The 16235-nt window shown below is 33.6% G+C and overlaps 3 protein-coding genes across 5 annotated transcripts in view; 1 reads left to right on the forward strand and 2 right to left on the reverse strand.

The window, feature by feature from the left end:
- Positions 1-3668, forward strand: part of Hip1 (Huntingtin interacting protein 1) — a 36652-nt gene extending 32984 nt beyond the window's left edge. For both annotated transcript variants that reach the window (XM_073093319.1, XM_073093318.1), the window contains 2 exons: positions 878-1035; positions 2011-3668. In XM_073093319.1, the coding sequence (XP_072949420.1) occupies positions 878-1035; positions 2011-2040 (188 nt within the window). In that variant the 3' untranslated portion in view covers positions 2041-3668. The remainder of the gene's footprint in view (positions 1-877; positions 1036-2010) is intronic.
- Positions 3669-5911: 2243 nt separating this feature from the next.
- On the reverse strand, positions 5912-8703 carry LOC140757558 (cold shock domain-containing protein CG9705). The gene is made up of 3 exons (XM_073093321.1): positions 8470-8703; positions 8271-8393; positions 5912-7128 (listed from the first exon to the last, which is right to left on the reverse strand). The coding sequence occupies exons 1-3, from the start codon at positions 8574-8576 to the stop codon at positions 6975-6977; spliced, it is 384 nt and encodes a 127-aa protein (XP_072949422.1). The 5' UTR covers positions 8577-8703; the 3' UTR covers positions 5912-6974.
- Positions 8704-11881: 3178 nt separating this feature from the next.
- Positions 11882-15905, reverse strand: Tbh (tyramine beta hydroxylase). 2 transcript variants are annotated; one of them, XM_073092735.1, is made up of 11 exons: positions 15543-15905; positions 15230-15453; positions 14928-15068; positions 14579-14842; positions 14343-14492; positions 14027-14159; positions 13755-13921; positions 12955-13137; positions 12564-12751; positions 12246-12402; positions 11882-12005 (listed from the first exon to the last, which is right to left on the reverse strand). In XM_073092735.1, the coding sequence occupies exons 1-11, from the start codon at positions 15619-15621 to the stop codon at positions 11910-11912; spliced, it is 1782 nt and encodes a 593-aa protein (XP_072948836.1). In that variant the 5' UTR covers positions 15622-15905; the 3' UTR covers positions 11882-11909. The 2 variants fall into 2 exon arrangements, with proteins under 2 accessions (XP_072948836.1, XP_072948838.1); XM_073092737.1 differs by having other exon boundaries at positions 11894-12005; positions 12260-12402.
- Between the last annotated feature and the right edge of the window lie 330 nt (positions 15906-16235).

Below are 16235 nucleotides of genomic sequence, written 5' to 3' on the forward strand. Positions count from 1 at the left end.
CTGCTGGACATGGATCTCTTTTTAAAGTAAGCGAGATTTAGGTCAAATTCCAATGCGCTGGCCAAATGCGAATTGGAAGGCTTCACTCGCGTTTGAGAACATTTTTAAAGTACTCTTGTGTGTTTCATCATGTTATTGTCCTTCACCGTAATAGCAAATGAAAACTTATTACTAATAAGCATTCTTTAACAGAACTTTGTAAAATCATAGGTCGAGCTTCGAATTAGGTCGTGCTTTCTACAGCTTCTGTTTTTGTACCAGAATCAAATACACCGGCCTCATACATTTTATTATCACTTTAATCACAAAATAACACCATTATTGTAAGAAAAAAATATTATTTAAACGCTTCATCTGGCGATTACCGCCCGATTTTGAGAGATAGCAAAATATTGACAGATGGTATTTTAAACTAACTAAAGTAAGTTGTCAGAATGTTATTGAAAAGCTTTATGTCATTTTTGTATGCCTCAACCTAACTGTGGTAAGCGCAAAGCCCTCCCAAAGGTAGATAAATAGTAAAAGTTAAAATTTCTAACTATCTTGAGTTATTGAAACGCAAACAACTGTCATCAGCTACTTTTGGTAGCTAATTTAACTTTTAGTTAAAGGTTAGTAGGTTATCGAGACCGGCCGTTAGACAATCGGACAGACGGTGGAAGCTTGGTAATAAAGTACCGTTATTATCTTTTGGATACGAATCCTTGACAGAATAGTCTTTACCGGTTTTTTTCAACGAAAACTATTACGCTGCTGCATTATGCGATACATAGAAGTATAACTACTTAAGTGCTTACATACACACAGGACACACACTTTTTATTTAACAAACAAACACAAATGCGACTAGAGCTCAATAGACCCGTTGCGTACACAGAAGCGCTGGACACGTCCGCGCTGACGCTGACGGCGACGCGGCGGCTGGAGATGGAGAGCAAGGTGCGCTCGCTGGAGCTGGAGAGCGCGCTGGACGCCGAGCGCGCGCGCCTCGCCGCGCTGCGCAAGCGGCACTACCACCTCGCGCAGCTGGAGGAGGTACGTGCCCTACACTGTTCGAGGTCACGCTTTCACGGTTTCTACACTAACAGCCCTACACTATGATTCCCTGCATCGTGGGTGCAATGGACAGATACAGAGACAAATACACAAACACGCAGACCCAGAAACATAAACTTAAATTCATCATTTAGGTATCTGTCTGGCCGGGGATCGAACCCAGGACCCTCTGCCCGTAAGACCGGTACGGTGACCCCTCCACCACGCGGGTCGTCAAGGTGGTAGAACCCTTTGTGGTTCGACACGGCAGCACCACCGCCATACTTATTTCTGCCTCATAACAGCAGTCAGTGTTAGGCGTTGCTGTGTTCCGGTTTGAAGGGTGTGGTAAGGGAGAGTTCAAGGCGTTCCAGTTCTTAGGGGTAGCGTCGCATTTGTGGCTGGCCTCAGGTAGGAATACCTAATCCTATCTGGGGTTGATTACAGATGTCCATGAGCGGCAGTAGCCACTTACTATCAGGTGGACTGCATGATCGTCTGCTACTCCTATATTATATAAATAAAAAAACGCACATTTGTATAGTCCGCGCCAAACTGCTAGTCCGCTCCGAATATATATATAGCAAATTGTATATATTCGCGGGACGTAGACTGCGCGGGACCCCCCCGGCACCCGTCCGCTGCCCGCTCTCGCCCACAGGCACATAGTTGCGATAGGTGTGCCCTTACGTTACGAAGTATATCCTAAGTGCTAACTAAACCTGCGCGCAACAACTTCGCACTCGAAATTTGACACGGACTATACTACCGTATACTCACTGACCCTATAGAGTTACTTTACTAGGGACTAGCACGCACTGAGCCTGAGTGTAGATTGAATTTGTCGCGCCGAAAATAGGCCACCTGAAAAGACCTTTCTATAGTAGTATTAATTATCATTTTTAAGCAAGACAAAAACTACAATTATATTAAAGGCCACGATATATAAATTAATAATTAACATTTTATTTTCAGAATGGAAACATGACAAATGGAAAAGAGTAGACTGGACGAGGTACCATGACGGTGACAAAGTTGAAAATGACGAGTTGTATTCCACGATTATATCAACTTCCCTAATAATTGTACAACTTGGATTTGACGAATCATTTTAAACACTTTCTGAGTATACAACGAAATGTACACGTCATAATGTGGATGTATTCTTGCTCAGTAGAAAAACTGCATGGATTGTTCTAATGCACCGTAAGATTGTCACTAAATTTAAGTCGAATTCTGTCTTATGAATATAGAAAAATATTTAGATAACCGAGTATTGAAATAGCATGTATTAGTGTTAGAAGTACTTTATTCTAGAACGATATTGATAATTGTGGCTATAATTAGCAAATTAGTCGAAGTATTGCCGGAATGTATTATTACATGGCCCGAAACATTTTGTATATTTTTGGCATGTATTATAATTAAATGAATATTATATTGAAATCATTTCATAATGTATCTGATTAACGATTTCTATTTTTAGTATTCGTGATAACGCGTATTAATCCTGCTATCTCTAGTACCTATAATTGGGCTAATATGATTATATCACTAATTTTAGAAACACATAGCTTTTGTTCGGCTTTGTTGAACAGATTTCCATTCTGTTTGAAGTGTCTCGAGTATGTCCTTAGATTGGAATTTGTCCGAGACTTTGGCGAAGATGTAGGTATAGGTATTATAAGGAGTTTTAAGACATCGTGCTGAGAAAGTAATTTAAATTTAAAAGACCAAAAACAGTTTAAAGTCTTCTTGTTGGGAGTACGTTTTTGGTGACTGCAGCCAAGAACTAGCAAGTAAGGTATTGTGAGAACTATTATGCTACCCCGTCAGGCTATACATGCCTATAAACTGTTTCAGAGTTTGCAGATAAAGGGCACTTATCTTGTGCACTTGTGCGTTTTTTGTATTCACTTGACCATGGATTGACGAAATTGAGTACTTCACACTTATGTTCCGATATAAGGTTTTTTCCCTACTTGTAGGATATTGCAGGTCACGTTCATTCATACTCAGAAGGTCGATGTGACCACTATTTATCTCTTTTAGTTGTCACATGAACGCTAATAATGCTAGGAATGTAAGATTGACATGTATACACTGTGCAGTATTTCGCAAGTGTCAAGTTTCCAATATCCTAAGCCAGATTGTTATTGGTTTGCGGTTGAGACGCTGGGTCGGGAGTCCATGCATATATCATAAAAACCTAAAAAAGTAAGCTTTAAGTGACGAGACTAGATGAGACTTTAGAAGGGGATTTTTGATTGTATTTTTGATTATAGATTTTTTATGTTTATCTTTTTTATATAGCACATGTTATGTTAGTAACACATTTAACAGTATGTACCTCCGGCCTCGTTTTAATTTTGATTTGTGTTTCAGTTGAGTTGTTTTATTAAATAATTTGCATTATAATGTATAATTTGTAGCTATTAAGACTATCTCGTAAGTTGTATAAGTGTCATTATTTTGAATGTATATCTCTATAATAACTAATCATCACTAATATATTATTGCGTATATCGGACTTGTAATAGATTTTGGACGGCAGCAGAGATTCTGTGAGTTTATTTGTAATATTTATTATTGTACATGTATTTGATACTTACTAATAAAATATTATGTCTTTATTTTCGTAGTTATTTCTCTTTACAGGCTTCTTTTAAGGCTATATCGTGCATATTTTAATGACCTTGAAACTTTTATAAGAGATTTATTAAGTCTAATTAAAATGTCATTTGGGTTCGATTCCCGGTAAAGAAGTCCAGTAGAAATTATATTTAAATTTTTGGTTCTGTTTGGGTACTTGTCATTCGCATCCAACTGATGTGATGAAAAATTTTAAACGGTGTCAATTTTATTATAAATTATTTGTTATTGTACTTGTTGTTGTTTAACAAATGCAACTTCAAAATTGTAATATTTCGTTAAAAATAAGAGATTGTTGGTGTGACAAAATCAACTAAAAATACATTTCAGAATTTATCTGTACAAAAATATCTATAAAAAGCCCACATACCTTTAATCATCTGATAAATGATTAGATTTGCCGTGTTGACTTAATCCCCATCAATCATCGCACCCAGCGTGAACCTACATGTTTACGGACTTTAACATTATTATTATGCGAAATAAAAAAAACTACACAAATACCGAAAACAAGGTAGCGATTTTTTAAAATTACATTTCGTTGATTAAGAATAATGCATATTTAAGGTAAAATATATGTTACGTATATTACTACTTTGTGTTTGTACACTTTAATTGGACATATAGTATATAAATATGTTTATTTTATTGATTTCATTTTAGATATAAGGAAGACAAAGCGGTGTTGATAAATGAAACTACAAATGACATTTTACACATATTTCATACGTATATTGTTATTCAACTAAGAACACTATAATAAAATAAACATAGAAAAGCATGGCAATACATCGTTGGCTACGCCCATTGAACACGTATATGTGCAACAGAACTATTATAAGCTTAAATAAAGTAAAACATTAAAATGATGGGAAAATATTATACACGATATATTTTCATGTTACCTCATAATAAAATAGAATGAGGGAAGTCTCACACGCTATTCCGTTCACGCAATTATTTTTATAATTCGAAGGCAGTACTACAGCATTACGGCATTTTTAATAACAATGTTCAACCCAAGCATATACTTCTAGAATAAAAAAGGTCAGCATTATGATGGCCAATAGGTGATTGACGCAATCCAAGGACATTTGATGTTTTCTGCTTTCATAATGACTAAGACAAACATTTGTCACAATTTGTGTATCGTAAGATAAATGTATATCAAAAATATATGTTTAAAATCGGAGTGTTGGGGACGCCACGCATATAATAAGCTCGGTATCTTCAAACATGTGCCTCATTGAAAATCTACAATTCAATACATAATATTGTTACCATATAAAATCGCATTTGTATCTTCCAAAAGTGAAAACTATGAATTGTTTGCCATTAAATGGCACTCTGTTTCACCTTTATACTTTGAGAATGAAACTTAATCTTAATCGAGAGAACAAGGTGGTTAATAGGTGGCACACAAAACAAATCTGTATTTGTCTGTGGCACCTAGAATACTGTAATCAATAGTAGCATAGTAGCTAGTTATGAAAATCTTATAATGGTTATAGAACAGGAATTGCTTGTATAATAATAATAATATAATATGGAAGTTCACCCTGGAAAAGATGGAGGACTGTCTGGCTCTATAAACTAAAACCAGACATTTCGGGAATACAGTCATCTATATCCTTCCCAGTGATAGCCTTCATAATACCTCATTTCAGTTTGATTTGGACTACCGACTACCGTTAAAAGAATTGTGAGTGACATATTTTACAAGTAGTACTACTTAGTTATTTTACGAAGTTTTACAGCCTACCGGTTTTCGCATTAATCCCTCATTCCGTAACAGTATCATTAATGAACTGGCATATTTGATAATATTTTCCCATCTCTGCCACAATACATGTACACAAAGTGATACACTTATTTACTCTTTAATGCATTGGGAATGCTTATATTCTGTAGTAGATTTAAATACAAATAAGTACAATTTAACAAAACATACAAAGCTTCCAGCTTACAATACTGACATACTAATGTTCTGTCGGATGTTTTTGTGCAATCCTATATACTAAGAATTCAACACTTTATGTAAACAAAAAAAAAACTTAAATTAAAGTTTTGATCCCATACATTTACATTTAATGTGAAATTTTGGAATACTTAAGACGCTCATAGTAAATAAATTAAAGATAGCTAAAGAATATGTCTTATTAAAATATAAATTGTGCAATAATCAATATAACATTCAATCACAACTTCAAGCTTTCTTGGAATTAAAATGCGATTTAGTGTGTCTAAAAATAGGCCGAATAGTCGGACAATACTTATTTTACCAAAAAATTGTAATCTAGTTCGTATGTAAGAAGCCATTACCATTCACCGTGTTACCTACAACTGATATCAAAATCTTAAAAGATGGTAAAACCTTTCGAAAATTTAGCACCACATGTTGGCTTCTCACTTCAAATACTGATTTTAATATGCAATTAATACAACCAGAATGCTGTTACAACCATACAACTAATTCTCACCATCCTATTATTTACTTTTCTAAAAGCAAATTACAGTATAAAAAGAGCTATACCTAATTGACATAGTCCATGTGATCAAACTATTGTGGAGATTTATTAAATCAAGTGATATGTTGCATCTAATCATATTTAAAATCATACTTGTTTGGAAATCCACAAAAATGTATTATGTGACTTGATAGGAATGGAATGATGTCAAGTAGATTGCTCATAGTTCATTTGTCTGACCTCAAATATACAATTTACTAGCTAACCCGACAAACATTGTGTTGCCATATAAATAAAAAAATTTAAGGGTGAACAACCCTTATCATGTAGGGGTATGAAAATAAAGATAGTAGCCGATTCTCAGACTTACTGAATATGCATTTGGGGAAATCGGTAAAGCCATTTCGGATGAGTATGGTATCTAACACGGTGTCACGAGAATTTTATATATAAGATTATCTCCACAATTTTGCCCAATTATCAAAATACTACGTGCTGAATGAGACGCTTAATAACATGGACAACAATACATCCATCATGGGATTGAGATAAACATAATCAATTATTCACTCAATGAGATAAAATGTACTAATGTTGCATAAATACATCACACTAACACCAGGAAAACCAAATTTTGTATATCAATAAATATAAAGTTAGCTCTTTCTATACTGTATTGATACTCCCACATGTCAGAGAAATAAATTAGGCCTTTATAGAGTCCATACATGTATGCATCTTAGTATGACACTGAGGGGTAATTGCAAAAGATATTGAAAACTTAATAGTAGGTAACATCGCTTGGACATTTTTAACTCCTTACAGTGGGGGCTCATCCCACTTTTGGTGCTTCGCTGGAGTCAGGTGGACGATACGTACATGGACAGCTTGGTACTTCTCGAACTTAGGCGGGATTGGACAGAGTCGGTAAATCACTGCATCTCCAGGTAGTGGCACATACTCGCCTTCAATGCTGTAATTTTTTTACAGTAAGTAAATCATTTTAATTAACCTACTAAACTGGATAACTTTCACTGGCATTTTACCCGGTTATATTCTGGAGGTCAGACTGCCCCACTTATTTCTTTCTGCTTAATGAAAACAGTTTGAAGGGTGTAGTAAAGGAGACAAACTTATCTAAGATGTTACAATTTAGTCCTCAGGGTTAGCAATAAATCTGTGGCATACTTCAGGTGAGACCAATATTATATCTGGGGTTGATTACAGATATCTGTGAGTGGCACTAACTATCAGCTTATCAGTTAGTTAGTTCTATAATGTAAACCAAACTGAGATTTTTGCATTACTCAATCTGGACACATGATAACAGTGTTTTATAAATGTTATCTAACACAATGTTATTTTGTAATCAGCATAATGTTTTTATGAATCATTGGTGCAATGGAACTTGGGAGCAATATACACATAATAAACATATTTTGCTAGTTACCATATTATGATTATTTTTGTGTAGTTATGTTTCCTGTTCCAATTGAAGGACAATACAATTATTTGAATGATGCTAATAAGACTGGCCAACAATACTTCTTTTGTTTACTATAACAATTGCATAAAAACCAAGCTCAATGCCTCATTTGTAAATATATTACATACACCATATTTGTTGCAAAAGTTGTTTTTTTAAGAAACATTTATATTTTTATATATACAATAAATAAGAACCTTTATTACGTTTTGAAGCAGAATTATATAAAGTTGAAATAAAATAAAATTAAATTCAGCAGCAAAAATAAAGATATCAAAATACAACTGTTAGCATTGCTGGCGCAATGCAGCAATTGGTTTGGTGGTGGTGCACCTACATCTTTTAATGTTCACTTTTATGTATCAAGTAAATGAAAATAACATCAAAAAACAATAAATAACAAAGTTGGTATAATTATCTGCAAATGAACTGAGACAAATAATAAAATCTGTGTTCAAGGTTAGGCCTAGTAATGTAAACAAACCTTACATCGCTAATAAAGTAAAACGCTATAAGAACTCGTTTCAAGACGTATTACACTTAAAACTCAGCCGCGGAATGACCTTGGAGCACGACATTTTTAAATGTTTAGAAAAAAGAAAAACATGCGTCAATCAAACTGTACTCACTCGGAGATATGCACGAAAATATCTTCACCTCCTTTATCGGGTGTAACGAATCCGTGCCCCTTTTCCCGACAGAAAGATTTAATTTTGCCATTCTCCAATGGGTTTCCTAGGGCTCGTTCAGATCTACAAACAATGTGAAATGAAAACACGCACGATATTCAGAGAAAACGAACAACGGGAACTAATTCATGCAGCTTACGTAGAAGCAGTACGATTCCGTCGGGTGATTATGGGGCTGGGAAGCTGAAGATGTGTATTTGTCTTGTTTGGAGAATCATCGTTATTAAACCCGTAATCATTAGACATACTTCCAATTAATAGAAGGAAACCAAACGAAGGAAATGATAAATCAGCGCAAGACGAAAGAAAACAAAATGTCAGAGAGTGCGTGCCGAGCAAAATCCACCTTCTACCTATCAATGTCAAACTGAAATCATTTCCATCAACTAAAATCTATGTTGCCAGTAGTGACTTCTAAGATTACCCTAAAAACAATATTTTTTACTTTTTGTAATGTGGAGATTAAAACCCGGACTGAATATGTACTTTTCTCGTTCCCAAAAAGATCTATTCATAATTAGTGTTTGACAGATAACGTCGATTTTCAATATCCCTAATAATTTTGACTGTCATTTTAAATATGATATTTGTATAGTTGGAGTTGAATTTTCTTTGTTTAATTGGCTACTTGACACTTTTTGGGAAACTGTTTTAATGAATTCATATACGTATTATATATGCCTTTCATTGATAATTTTTTCGAAAAAAGGGCTATTTATTAATAAAAAACATATTTTTATTACGGTAAACGGAACGTTACGCCAAAACAGGCGGTCAAGTGTCATTTCGTAGCGTGACGTCAACACATTGAAAATATAGAAATAAACTTCGACGCTACACATACTTCAGGGGAAATCTTGGGAATTATTTAACTTTTATTAGTACAATTGCAAGAATGTCAAATTACAAGGCATTTGCAGTGACGATGTGTTCAAGTACGATCGCTAAATATCCTAACAAATTTGCTTATACAAGTTCCTAAACCCAAATCGCATAAATGTTAAAGAACTTGCAGATTCTTATATGTTTAAATCCTCTGTTTGCAAGCAATGACATTTTATACTATCTATGTAAGAGAAGTATTATTGAAAAAAAGGAATAAATTTAGTAACTCTCGAGTGATTCGTCAATTCCAAATCATTGGAACGGGACGTAATCAAAACAAAACAGCAAGTGGAAGTATTCATATATTTAATATATTATATAGATGTCTATGATAAGAATAGAATTATAAGACGTCTATGAGAATTCTATTTTAAGGGCCCATTCTGTAAATAATAGGACACAATGAAAATATTTCATGACTGTGTTATTATTGATGGTGCATGTGCACTGATTAAGTTACATGACTGTATAATTAAAAATACATGATTTGCTAATATTAGTATTCTATTAACCGATTTCTTTGTTTATTTGGTTTATATGGTTCTATTAGTGAGTACACACAGTAGAACTTTTGTATATATTTATCATATGTTACAGTTACAATAATTACTACAGATTACCTAAGCTAAATTTTTGTGCTGCTTGCGTGTCTGCTTTTCTTCATTACTACAATTATTTTCCGTAACAAATGTATATATATTTTTATCACTGTAATTTTCAGAATTAAATTGCAATGCAATAATAGGAACTGTATGGTCACTTTTCTTCCTTCATCTTGTTGGGTAGGTTACGCAAGTAAAGAAGTACTATTTCCCGTGTACTTTACTTGATGTATTTCAGACTGGTGCCCACTTTCATAACTTTTGGCTCCTCACTTCTTCTAGGCAGGACAGTCATCACATTTTCATTTTCATTGATGTACCTTGTGTTCAGGACAACTTTTACTTTTCATGAAACACAAACTTGCCTTCCTCTTAAACTGCACATACTCTATAACGTCGTCACTATACGATTGTCGGCTGTAAATATAAATATAACCAATTAATAACCTTAAAACAGTTCACATAAGAATATAAGTATATTTAAAAAAATCTTAATAATCACTTGAAGACAACCTTTCTTCTGTCTGAAGTCAGTTAAGAAATGTTTTAATTGTCCAATATGATTAAATGTAAATATAAAGAATGTTTTACTTACGTTGTTTATTTGATATTTCCATAGGTTATCTCACGGAAGTTTTTGTATCCATTTTGATTGATTGCACTGCATATATGGATTCTTTAAGCAGGTTCACGCTATCAGCTTTAATATAGTATGGCTTCATTTCGGTTCACAACATAAATTCAACCAACTCTAACAGCAAACGATTTAATTATTATTTGTCTTGTTTGGTTTCGATGTAGTGACGTCACATGACATTTGAGGCAGCACTGTCGCCGTTTTGGGATTTAAAATCCACAGATAAAAAATCGAAAATTTCTTTTTAAAAATTAAAATACTTAGAACGTATTAAAAAATAAACGAAATACTGCATAATTTATGTTTATACTTATAAGCTATCATATCCAACATATTTCATATTTTATTGTTATAACTGTCAAGTACCCAATTGTATTCATTAACTGATAGTGCACTTAAAATTAATTCTATATTGTGTTATAATAGCTTGTCTAAATTTGGTGTAATAAATAGACAAAAATATAACATTCCTACATTTATCAACTGTTATCAATACGAAGAATATCTTTATCACCGTAATTAGTACGGCTAACAATTTCCAATAAGAAATATTCGCAAAATATGTTCAATTTGAAGTCCATTTAAGTAACATTCAATTCGACTGTGGCATACAATTTTTTTTAATAATTGAATCATAATATTCATCATAATTTTAAATTATTTTTTAAATGTTAGCACATTAGTGTATATCAATGCTAATTAATCTTATTATTAAATTGCCAAATATTAAAGCAAATCTTTGATATTTTCAGAATTTTAATGTCGTACTCCATGCAACTTAATTACCGAATAAAAAGGCGGCATTTAACGTACTTTTGGCAACACTAATCCAAATTACGACCAAATGTCATGCAAATAAATGCATTAAATTCACCATAGCCATACAGGCTTTAGTGCTGTGTATTAATACTAATAAAGAGCAGCACGAGTTTCACATCGATTATCATATAAATCGATACTTTATTGATTTATCCCAATATTTAATATCAGTGGTGCATTTTTGATTACTCGTACAATATGATTATTTAGAACTTGTAATTTTTAGTGCTGTGTGATTTTTTAATCTAAATAAACGTAACATGTTGTGTTTATTTTGGAACAAGGTTTTAAAGACGGGGATTATACATACAAGGATGGACAAATCATTTAATCGAACTATACTTTTATTCCGATTTTAATGACGTAAATTATGCTTTAAATTCACATTTTATAAGTAGGTATACATATTCATGCAAGTTTTTATAGATGTGTACTAGCAGTAAACTAGGCCTAATACATAACACTACACAATAGAATACATTAAACGAAAACTTATAGTTTTATATAACATTAAAAATATTATTTAGTATTATATAATACAGGTCTGTGATTATACATATGTTTATTATTGATGAAACTACAGCTATCAACACTGTTAAATTGATAGCTGTAGTATCAGACTAAATAACCTTTACTTCAATTCAGCATTTCATTGAACATATCTGGACACATTCTTCGTTCTTCTGGTAATGGAATTTTAATTGTAGGTATAGATAACCCCTCCCAATCACCCTGAAAAAATGATTTTATTATATATGATGCAAGTGCAAGAAGTACGCTCTATAATAATTACTTAAGATTTGAATTGAAAGCCAAACAACACATTAAGGTTCCATCCCTATTAATTTATACAAGATTAATATTTTATATTTATTAATAAAATTACCTAAATTATGAGGATTTTGAATACAGCTTATTGTCTTACAAATGTGTATAAGCTCTACGCTGCCACATAAAAATTGAATGAATCACCTGAAATCGGTTACCGTCAGACTTATTGCATTGCATGGATATCGGCGACTCGGTGTAAAGTGCGTGTAGTGCGTGCACTCTCAAAGGCGTCCATGGTTTTATCGCCAAGTAATTAGCACGAGGAGGCGATTCATAGGATATGGACATATTATCCCACCTAAAATAACATCGTTTAATAATAGCGGCTAGAGATTTATTAAACAAAATAATAATAGAAATAAAATTATTTAGTCAATAATTATAAAATTATCAATTACATTTAGTTTCATATGCACTTGTTTTATATGTTCTTAGGGTTAGAAATGTATGGATACGTACTGTCGTTCAAATTTAAAATAATTTTCTAATGCAGTGTTAGAAACTGCGCTTTTACAAACTTCCAGTTCAGTCGCAGGGTAGTAATGCATGTAGTTAACACACATTTCGTCCGTGATAGCATGTCCGCCTATAGTCGCATTTTCTTTTCCAACCGTATTGTATATGCAAGTAGTTTCAAGATAATCACCCTGTAAGAAAAGACAAAAATTGAGTATTACAAAATATTAAACTTAAAATCATAACTTATGAATTACCATCCCCTTTTCAAAATCGTCTTTCTATTTATTTTGTCAATTAGCTTTTATCGGTAAACGGACAAAGAGGATTGGAATTTTAAAGAGGGTAATTTTCAATTACTGTAATTTTAAAATGTATACTTCAGATGGATTACCGGCAGAACTTTTACAGGTCTGTGTAAAATTCTGATTTCTTGGAAATGTGTGGAATAATGCATATCTTTGTTAAGGTATGGCAGCTCTATTCCTTGGCGGGAATGTCTAGTCCATACCGCGATTCCCGTCAGATGAGTGTGAAGTTGACTACCAAAAACGATGATACCATGTTCAGGGAGACCCTGAAAAAAAATGTAATAGCTCTTAATACTCCTAATGCATTACAGGAGCACTGTACAGCAGTCACGTAATATAATTTGAGCAAATATCAGTCTAATCGTTTTTTGTAAAATGCAGTGCTATCTATATTGAAAAGGAGAACTTAATACTAAAATTAATCATTAAGTGGGACCCCATTTTTTAAAAACGATATATGAAAGTTATATTGAGTATTTTTTAAAATTTCTAACATTACATATTACTAGTAGGTATATAACATTAAAGGTAGGTATATAATTTAAAGGTGGTAGAACCCTTTGTGGTTCAACTCCGGCGGCACCACCGCCACACCTATTTCTACCTAATAACAGTAGTGTTAGGCGCTGCTGTGTTCCGGTTTGAAGGGTGTGGTAAGGGAGACAGACTTTTCCGAGGCGTTCCAGCTTAGTCCTCAGGGGTAGCGGCGCATCTGTGGCCGACCTCAGGTAGGAATATCTAATCCTATCTGGGGTTGATTACAGATGTCCATGGGCGGCAGTAGCCACATCAGGTGGACTGCATGCTCGTCTGCTATTCTTATATTATAAAAAAAAAAAAAACATATTATTTTATGACTACATAAGTAACAAAATTGTTTTACCACTCCTGTACACTGAGGAATACAGTAACCGGTTAATGGAAACGCTTCTTGACCACCAGGTATTGCCATTTTGTCAGTGTATTCTAAGCCCAGCTCCATTATAGCAGCATCATACCGTCGCTTGTTGGCAGTTACGTGTAAAACGATACCTGAACTGTCTACCCAATCTAATAAGACAAAAATGCATTAAATCAAATAATACGATAATGTTTCGGTAGCACTTTTTGGATACCATAAAAATATAAGTCTTATAAAATTAATTAGAAAATTACCACTTTTCATTTCCGGGTTATTGTAATGCACTTCAAGCATTACATATTTATTAGCTTTTGGTCCACCGAGAGGCAATCCCGCTTCTTCAGGATAAGCGAAGGGCGGAGCTCCCATCGCCCAAGCTGCTTTGACCTGCAAGGTAATGAGAAAAATAGATGACAATGTGTATAAATATCATTTATTACATTTTCACTGATGGTCAGTGAAAATGTAATAAATGATATTATAAATGATACCTTGTAATAAATGTAACCTGTAATAAATGATACCTTTGTAATGTATATAAAAAATGTTTTACGATTTGTATTCTAATACCTTTGAGCACACTTTCGTTACGTCAGGTCTAGTAGGCGAAAAGCAATTTCCTTCGTATAACGGGATATTTATATTAGATTCCGCGTCGCAATAAAATAGTTCCATATGATGAACTAGGCCTTCATTGCCTACCGATATCGTCGATTCGAACTGAAAATATTATATTAGGATATACTTAATAGTGTTTATTGATATTTAGATACACTAAAAATATAAATTAATACTTCAATTAGTACCTTGATAATATGATGAACGGTTTCGGTGATAAAATCAGGTAATTTCGTCACCTTGCACCAATATGTGGTGTCGCTACCGGGCACCTTCAATTGTTTGTTAGTAAAACGCAGCTGCTGCGCATTATGATGAGGGATTGCTGGAGGGGTCAGCAGACGCACTCTAATGAAGCCGTGATTATGTGCAGAGGTGCAACTTATGCACAAACCTTTAGATGTAAACAGCTTATCGATACCTCGAGCCCATACGATATGAATTGTACCGTCCTATAAAATATTCAAATTTTAGTTAATAATGGGTACGCACAAAACTTTAAAACTAATTTTAGGACAGAAAGTAAAGTATTGTTACCTCAATAACATAATCATTTTTGTCACAAGTGTCGAAGTAACGGCTGAATGTTATACTACGAGTTTCGATGTCCAAATGAAATTCTTCACAATCCTGTTTGTGATCTCTTATTAGTTTGCCGTCGCTATCTGCATGAGTATCCTAAAGATGAAAGATAAAACGTTGTTTGATGTAAATACTATTTTCCGTATAAAACTATGTTTTAAAAATTAAAATGTATAATATGTTAATATTTCCTACTCATATTTTGAATAAGATATGATACATATATTATAATTTAATGGAATTAAAAATGTTTTTACCTCAAAATGATCTTTGCCTTTATAGTCCGTCCAAATCAGGCAAATATCAGAATATTGCAGATCTCCTCTGTCGGAAAATCCAAGAGCAAACCAATTAATAGCAGGAGCCTTATCCGATAATATCAATTGGAAATTAATTTTCCGAATCGAATAATCGACTCGCCATTTCAGTAATAAATCACCATTCGGGTCCAACACTGCCTCACTTTCCGCTATTTGTCTATCTGAAGCGGTAAAATTTAAATGCAAGGACAATAAGTGGAACACATCAGACTAATTAGTAAATATTAAAACGCAATGAAAATGCACTTACTTGAGTTTTCATGGATAGTAAAAGAGTGAATACAATATAATACCGAAGTCAAAATACTAACAATGCACTTTACCCCCATAGTTTAATTTACACTTAGTGCATCCTTTCAAATTGTAAGGTCTGATCCGTTTAGTCCCTGAGCGGTTTTGAAGCTCCTGCACTGCTCGACCACAAGCACTATAATGAACGAAACCACCCTCTAGCTAGCTTAGAAAGATGTACGCACCCCTGTAACCTATCTATAGATTCGTAGTGTTAAAGACTAAAAGGTACAGTCGCGAAGAAAATGTTTAGGAAAATTATTTTAAAAAACTTTTATATTTTGTTTCGCTCATATCGGATTAGCTCAATTCGCACCGCTTAACGTTAACGGCACCTGGTGCATTTGGCATTTGTGAAGCAACTATGCAAAAAGCCTGAGGACATAACGCTACCTTGCGATGGAGCAAGCTTACAGTAAATACGTCTGGTTTTATATATTTTGTTTTCTTGTTAAATATGAAATAAGAGCTTGCTACACATGGTTAAAAACTTAATTTACTTCCAGGCTGTTTTACTTTAGAATAATATACTGTCATAGAAAGAAAGTAAGGAAAAATATTTTATTACAAACGATAGTCCACGCGACAGTACGAATATTCTTCCTTTCAATATGAGAATATTTGTCATAAGCATTGTGCTAATGCGAGAATG

Source organism: Epargyreus clarus, unplaced genomic scaffold (genome assembly GCF_041222505.1).
Source record: "Epargyreus clarus isolate Ecla_fem2 unplaced genomic scaffold, WU_Ecla_fem_2.2 ptg000004l, whole genome shotgun sequence".
NCBI lineage: Eukaryota > Metazoa > Arthropoda > Insecta > Lepidoptera > Hesperiidae > Epargyreus > Epargyreus clarus.

Bases quoted from the DNA above. Each gene is read 5' to 3' on its own strand.
- LOC140757558 (XM_073093321.1), bottom strand. From the start codon at position 8,576: ATGTCTAATGATTACGGGTTTAATAACGATGATTCTCCAAACAAGACA. The intron at 8,394-8,469 runs GTAAGCTGCATG...CATTGTTTGTAG, and splicing joins CGGAATCGTACTGCTTCTAC to ATCTGAACGAGCCCTAGGAA. The intron at 7,129-8,270 runs GTGAGTACAGTT...AAAAAATTACAG, and splicing joins ATTTTCGTGCATATCTCCGA to CATTGAAGGCGAGTATGTGC.
- Tbh (XM_073092735.1), bottom strand. From the start codon at position 15,621: ATGGGGGTAAAGTGCATTGTTAGTATTTTGACTTCGGTATTATATTGT. The intron at 14,160-14,342 runs GTATTAGAATAC...ATTACCTTGCAG, and splicing joins TAACGAAAGTGTGCTCAAAG to GTCAAAGCAGCTTGGGCGAT. The intron at 12,006-12,245 runs GTGATTCATTCA...TCATTTTTTCAG, and splicing joins CTGACGGTAACCGATTTCAG to GGTGATTGGGAGGGGTTATC.